We start from the raw sequence: 7,866 nt of genomic DNA, 5'->3' as shown, positions 1-7,866 counted from the left end.
TTTAAAAATACAGTGTATTTAAGATAGCTAATTAAGACGAGGTATGCATAAAAGTGTTCCTGACTTTGAGAGCATTCAGCACAAGTGAGCAGAAGGGGTGAATTTTTTATTTCACTTTGTCAGAAAACAAAAGCTTCATGTATATTTTACAAAATCAACAACTAAATACATTTTGAACAATTTCTGAAGCACAAGCAAGTCTGCAGTGTTGCGAGTGTAACTACTACTACTAGTAGTCACTGATTCTTATAGATCTTAAACGTTGGTCTCATAGAAGAATCCTGACAGTAGAGCAGATTCTTAAAGTAGACTTTAAACAATTCTGCTGGTCTGTAAAACAATAATAAAATAATGAGATGTTAAGTCGTGTTATATGAACTATATATATAATATATGAACCGATATCTCCTTGAGTTTTTCAAATGTTAAAGTGTGTTTTCTGATAACAAAAATTGCCTAAAATGTAGTACAGGCGTGTAATAGACTGCTGGTTGATTAAATTAAATTGCAATGACACATAACCTGAAATTCTTGAAACAAATATTAACATTCTTTGGTTGAACAGAAATAACTAAGAATTCATGCTTTTTCCTACCACTATAATAACACATCTATTTGTATTATCACAAAACGTCACCAACACATAGACATGCCAAGCTGATTATCCAGTATTAGAGATGAGCATTATCATCACACATCAATGCCCAGTAGAGGGCACCTATTGTAACAATGTCTCAACCCAATTACATTTCCAATATTTTCAGTTCTGATAATTTAGAATAAATTACACACAGATATGAAAGAAATCAGCACTTAACAATTAAATTACATCTTAAACAATTGTAATGGATCAACAAACAAATTAATATCTGTTTCCCTGAACTATTTTACTATATTATTTTTAAAACACTGGACAGAAACATTCTGAATTGATAAAATATACATATATATATATGTACATATATATATCTACAGTCAATCACATACTTATGAACCAATCAACAATGTTGCAGTAAAGATAAAGAAAACATTTAAAAACCAATTAAACCAGTGTTCTGTGTCTGAAGTGTGGCGAGGTTTTTCTGCATTAGGCGTCGCTCCCACTTTACAACGACAGCACAAACTTCCTGTAGAGGAGAAATGATGCAATGTAAAACAGACCACTTAAAAAGCTTTTGTCAAGCCAGAATATAAACACTTTAAACATTATCAGTGAAATGATTTCTCACTTTATGATGTCAGGCACATGGTGGTCTCTGTATAAGCCGTTGTGCAGATACCCCAGAGAGCCGTCAAATGACACCAGCTTCACTCGCTCTGCATTCTGGCTTCTTGCTGCTACCTTGTACAGCTGGGAGAGAGAAGCAAAGAAAGTTCAGTCAGGCCTAAAACAAAACATTATCCTTCATTAAGCAACTTAATCGATTTTAGCTTTAAATGAAATACCACCTCAGGTTATAATGTATTAGATGAGTAATATCAGTCATACCTGCTGAGCAACCTGAATGGGAACTAAGTGATCATCCTCTGCATGAAGGAAAAGTATCGGACTTTTCATTTTCTTTAAACTGCAGAAAAACAAACACTGTATGTCATTGCATTTTACTGGTAATATTTTTAGCTAATCAATATTTGATATTGTGCATCAATGAATAATCGGCCGTCGTGCACTGCCTCCATGTATGCATTTCTTCAAACTTACTTCTCCTCAGTAGGAAAGACAATCTTGTTTTCTGCCCATGGCTCTGGGAATAAGTACCCAGCGCCTGGAAATTTCCAGTAATACTTTTAAACAGAAAGAAAATAACACATGGTCAGCTTATGTGTGATGTGGTAGCACATACGTGAAATGTGCAAATGAAACACCAAAGGTGATAAGTGTTAGATGAGTCTACCCAAAAAAAGGGATGAAATGTAACAGGCTGTCGAGCACTATTGAATGTACCCTCCAGGATCACACCATCAAAGACCACATCTGAAGGGGAGAGGAAACAGTCTTTACATACAACTGTAACAGTGAAGATGTAATCATAGTGAGATCTTAGAATTACTTTACTTATACATATTTGCCTTTGTAGAAAAACCTACCTTGCTCAAGCAGTTTGACTGCAGTGTTAGTAGCCACTCTACACAGAGATATGAAGAACAACATCATTGCAAATAGTAGTAAGTTAAAGATTTCATCTTCACCTGTTAGTAACGGTGGCAGGTTTATTGTTGTGGTTGTGGGTTTGTTTCAATCAATCATTTCTGTCACGAGTGTGCAATGTATTTTACTCAAGATGCTAATGTCACTGTCAGATTTGTTTGGTATAACCGTATATTATAGAACTGCAACTAACGATTATTTTCCTTCTTGATTAATCCATCGATTATTTTCTTGATTGATCCTTTTGTCTATAAAATGTCAGTAAATATTGAAAAATGGCCATTTCAGTTTCCCACAGCCCAAGATGACATCTTCAAATGTCTTGTTTTGTAACAGTCCAAAACTCAAAGATACTCAGTTTACTGTCATGTATGACAAAAAAGCAAAACATAATCACATTTAAGCAAATCAGCAAATATTTGGTATTTTTGCTTAAAAATAGACTAAAACAATTATTTGATTAATAAAATAGTTGCCAATTAATTTTCTATAAATCAACTAATTGATAAAGCTCTAGTCTATTAAATATTTTACTGTAAAAGAACAAAAATGAAAAGTAGATCATTACAGCCATTCAAATGACTGTGTAGGTGATGATTTGATTTAGTAGGCCGATTTGTTAGATGTTAAGATGTTCTACTTTTTCTCCTACTAGCATAGCTAAAAATATTTTTATTCCTATTTTGTAATTTGTATCATGCTAGACATTGTTGTACTGAATACGGTGAAATCTGTGTGCAGTTTGAATCAAGATCCTTCTCTGATACACACTTGATTTTCAGTGTATTTATGTAAATGTCAACCTTCTAAACTGTGGACTTGACCAGCCTCAATTTAAATAAAGTACACTCTCTTTAATGAAGCATGAAAGCAATGTGAGTAATCACTATTTTAGAGACATCTTTGGTTCTGAATGGTAATTTCTACGGTCATTCTGCACTGAGTTCAAAGTTTTTTGCACTGCATGCTTTCCCTGTTAATGTATATTTTGTATTTTATGGGTGGAGCTCCTTTCTTCATCTGTTCAGCAACTGTGGCCGTCACTGCTCATGCTAACTGCTATAGGTTGCATAGGCTGAATCACTGCTGTATTATATCAATTAGATATGAATGAATGGCAAAAGTAACATTTAGGTGGAAAACGTTGCAGGCAGTTACATCAAAGTTTAAAGTTTAATATTGCATTACTGCAAATAAGTGTGTAATGCATTTACCAGTTATTACAAGAGTGACCTAAGTCATTTTAAGAGTAGCTCTGAAATGCTGCTGATTAGTACTATCTTTACTGACCCAGTGCCAAGAGAGTGTCCCCAGATGACTACTAGGCTGCTTCCACTGCGTTCTTTGACCCAGTTGTACAAGTAGAGGGCATCAGTGGTCAGACCGGCTTCAGTCGGCTCCCCGGTGGAATCTCCAAACCCTGCCAAGAGTTCCTCACATCAACCACTGCTCACTGACACATCACAGAGCTGCTCTTCACGGCCACAAGGTGGCAGTCACTCAGAGGAAAACCTGCACTAGAGTCTGACCTAGAGTTGAACTGCTTGTCTTTTAACTGACTGACTAATAACAAACAACTCATCAAGCACGACTTCATTACACCGCAGTGATCATATAGCTGCAAATGATATTAAATCAATGTTAGAGAGCTGACTATTGCAATCAATGGGGAGGCAAAGAAGAAGAGAGATGGAAAATATGTTTGAAAGAAGAGTCATAAATCTTCATTTGTACCAACCTCTGTAGTCGGGCACCAGCACATGGTAACCAAGTGCACTCAATACCTGTTGACATATAACGCATATTTGTCATCAGAATGAGTATTGATTGATTGATAAAGATTAATATGTTTGTGTTGGTGATCACTCACCTTTGCTACTCCCACGCGATGAGTGGCTGCCCTGTTGAAATAATTCACAAACAACACATATGCCAATAAATTGCTGTTTACAACAACAACAACAAAAAAAAAGTACGGCTCTGTGGAATTTTTACTCTACTTTTTCACAAGCCAATTATAATAATACAAATGCATCATTTATCATACCTTGTGCCTGTGTTCCCATGAAGATATATGAAAATTGGACTTCCATCGCTTAAAGAGTTCTGGTACCAAGCCAAGTCCTTCCCCTGTGCCTCTTTCCACTGACTTTCAGGGACAGTGTGCCTTGAACAGTTCAAAACAATACATTCGCTTGGAGACACAACTGGTAATTGGATCATTAAAAACCAGGTTCTGACCTCTTCTATGCTTGCCTTTTCATATCCATGCTAAAAAAAACCCCCAAAAAAATATAACTGCTGAACTTGTACTCACCATACGCCAAGGGAGATTCCTTCCTCTGATGTTAAGTACATGTTGGTGGTGTGATTTAGGGAGAGATCAGTGGGTCGGCTGAGGTCAACAAAGAATGGTAGCCTGACTGCAAAGAAGCAAAGATGGCCCTTTTTTGCAGATATTTTTAGGATTTACAGTACTTTAAAAAGGCAGACAGGGAATTCACTTACTTCTGTGAGTGTAAACAAGGTGCTGGATTAATTCAGGGAGTATTCTCAGCATGAAAGGCGCCAAAATGAAGATAACAAATATGGCAAATAATCCTCTTTTCAGCCACCATCGGTACCTTAGGAGAGGAGAGAGAAAAAGAAAAAAAACAAATGTAAATACTGATCATCTGAACATTATCTTCCGTGGTCTCCAATACCTGCTGAATTACAATTTCTATCTTAGTGGGCAAAAATAGAAACAGAATACAAAGAGTATCCTCGGTAGTGTTATTTGGGAGCACAATGCAACACAATCTGTTAATTTAACCATAATTATGATTGATTGCTAATTATTTTAAATCCCCTCTTCAGATTAGCTCAAACTCCCATACCAATTACTTGCACCTCTCCTCTTTACTTTTCTCCCACTTTACAACTAACTTTAGCTGCTGCAGCCGTTTTTGGATGACTCAGCAGCTGTTAGCTGTGCATCAGGGGAGAAAAGGATAAATGTGATGGTGTGATGGCTGACTTTGTTGAGAGGTGCAAAAAGAACCACTTGAAGCTCCATGAAGGCAAAACTGAAGAAAAAAAAAGAGCACTCTGACTCCCCCGCTGAAGGGACTGGGACATTGGTGCAGCGGATGTACACACTGGTAGCTGCTCTGCACATGTTCTCCCAGTCTGTGTCTGCAGCATTAATATAGAAACATTAATATGGGCGAGAAGAATTGAATAATCTAATCAAGAAGCAGGCTGTCATTGGAGTCAGTCTTGACTTCCTCAAGGCAACAGCAGAGAAGAGGATGCTATTCAGACTATTGCCAGTTAATGGACAAGACATCCCACCCCCTCCATTAACACTCTAATCAGCCAAAAGAGACCTTTTAGTCAAAGACTGATTTCTCCACACTGCTCGAGGGAAACATATAAGAAAGTCATTATTCGAGCAGCTATCAGACTGTCACCTCATCTGTCCAGAGTTAGCACTTCTACTTTACACCTTCGCTTCCAAATCACCTCTAGAAAATGTCTGTGAATGCACTACTGCAGTTTGATAGGACACTAAGAACAACCACTGTGCAGAAAAGGTGCGTTTTAGTCTGCTCATTTTTGCAGTATTTTAGCAAATAATACATATAACTGTTATCTCTTTACAACCAAAATACGAATGCGAAGATAATAATTAATGACTTTTCCTGAGGTTTAGAGATATAGCTATGCGACAGTTAACAGCATTTCCAGTCCTTACAAAATGTTAAAATTCCATAACATTGTCTTTTACTTAAGCTGTTGAATGTATGCACATGTCATATTTATAACCTTATTTGATGCATCTTTTGCACAAAAAATTAGAATTTTTAACAAAATAAGTCTTGAGGGATATTTTTAGGATCCGAGTTTTTTTTTTACAAACTTAGTTAGGTAGTTATAAATCAACATTACACATCACACACCTCATCACACAACAATGACAGACAGAAATACATGAAGTACAACACAACAGCACACAACAACGACAGGCAAAAAAACAACAAGACTTAGTTCCCTCAGCGAGTCACTCTTTTTAGGGCTGATATGGCTGCAGGCACCAGCCTTTTGCCAAAGTGAGCCCGTCTGCACCTCAGGGACCTGTACCTGCATCCAGAGGGCAGTAAAGTGAAGTGGCGATTGAATGTGTGTGTGATGTGCTATGCTGTTGTATTTGCAATGCGTATTTACAAGGCAAGTTTATAGATGGCTAATAGTCTTTGATGGCTAATTTTTTGAATGTCCTTTGTGTGCTGGTTGAAACTGAGTTCATTGTCCAGATTGAGTCCAAGATATTTGAAACTGTCAACCATTTCAACTGTTTCATTACTGATAATGACGGGATGCTGGAGTGACAAAGTATCTATTACTATTTGTTTTGTTTTGTTTTTGAGTTGTTGTTCCACTAACTTCATTAACCAGGATATCAGAGGTAACGTTTTTATCATATACATGGAGGGTCTGCCTGCAGCATACAGGGGTCATTGACATGTTGAGCTGAGCGGACCACTGCTGTATGATACAGCTTGTCAAAGGTTGAGTAAAGAAAGTTACGTTAACTAAAGTTAGCTCACTCACGGTGCTCCTTCCTTCTTCTGGAGTCCAACGGTTCTCTGAACGTCGCTGGCTGCTGAGGATGAATCATCGTGTTTATCAATCCTTTTCCTCATCGTGTAGCGTCAGTAATATTTAACAGCGAAAACACGTTAATATATTTTCTATAGTTGAGCTTAATGAAGCAGTATGACACTTTATTACCGAGCTATAGAAGTTTGCACAAAATCCAGTTTAACCGGGAGGAGGAGTGGTACCCGTCATGTTAAGGTGGCACCACCTTAGATAGGTATAATTACAAAGCACAACGCATCTTAAACCATGCCACCTTAAATGCAGCAATAACCGTTAAAACACCGTTAACCTGCCTGTACAGCGTGAGACTGGATATTATGTGACACAAAAATTGACTTTTTCAATTAAAATATATATTTCTATTACAAAAATATATAAAATAAAACTATTGGACAATGTCATTAGATATAACTGAATATGTTTAACCCATAAGAACCCGGACCCGTTTCTCCTTAAAGGAAAATTATGGGGAATATAAAACAAACCAAATGGACCGCAAGGAACGCATTTCTGAATTTTTTTTTGAAATTCTACCTTCATTGTCAAAGATCTGTAATGTAAAATATATATCATAACGGTATTTCCCTAACTTGTTTTATATCAATTTGTTCAAGAAATGTGGTCAGAACAGGTTAAATGTAATACAAGACATCTTTAAAGCATTTAAGCATCAGAATTGTTAAATGGGTTGAAACCTACTTTTAGTGACAAAAAACAAGCTTTTTAAAATTAGCTAGTTCTGTCACATTTGCTGACCAGGCACATTGCCATTTTGGAAGTGATGTCATGGGTACACAGATTCACACATTGTCATATGACTGCACCAGGATGTTCAGTAGATGTCACTTAGGGACTTCATGAGTTAAAATCAAGGATAAAACTGTATAAGGAATTTTCCAGAACAGTGAAAGGGTTGGTGACACCTGTGTCACCATGGGTTCTTATGGGTTAAGGCCATACTGTATACAGTATATGTGCCCCAGTTATGATAGTTGTCATATTATATATATCTATTATATTGTCATAAGTCTATTGTAAGTAAAATACATTCAAATTACACCTATTCTTTA

At 36.7% G+C, this 7,866-nt stretch overlaps 1 protein-coding gene across 1 annotated transcript; it reads right to left on the bottom strand.

Annotated features, from left to right (window-relative positions):
- Window positions 1-91: 91 nt before the first annotated feature.
- si:ch211-117n7.7 (Monoacylglycerol lipase ABHD12-like) lies at window positions 92-6,991 on the bottom strand. The gene is made up of 13 exons (XM_067609523.1): window positions 6,746-6,991; window positions 4,658-4,773; window positions 4,467-4,572; window positions 4,197-4,316; window positions 4,020-4,050; window positions 3,888-3,933; window positions 3,440-3,569; window positions 2,089-2,126; window positions 1,896-1,975; window positions 1,703-1,785; window positions 1,490-1,568; window positions 1,230-1,351; window positions 92-1,127 (listed from the first exon to the last, which is right to left on the bottom strand). The coding sequence occupies exons 1-13, from the start codon at window positions 6,835-6,837 to the stop codon at window positions 1,106-1,108; spliced, it is 1,065 nt and encodes a 354-aa protein (XP_067465624.1). The 5' UTR covers window positions 6,838-6,991; the 3' UTR covers window positions 92-1,105.
- Window positions 6,992-7,866: the final 875 nt, after the last annotated feature.

This window comes from Thunnus thynnus, chromosome 14 (assembly GCF_963924715.1).
Source record: "Thunnus thynnus chromosome 14, fThuThy2.1, whole genome shotgun sequence".
NCBI classification, from domain to species: Eukaryota; Metazoa; Chordata; class Actinopteri; order Scombriformes; family Scombridae; genus Thunnus; species Thunnus thynnus.
This window is presented reverse-complemented; position numbering and strand designations above follow the sequence as displayed.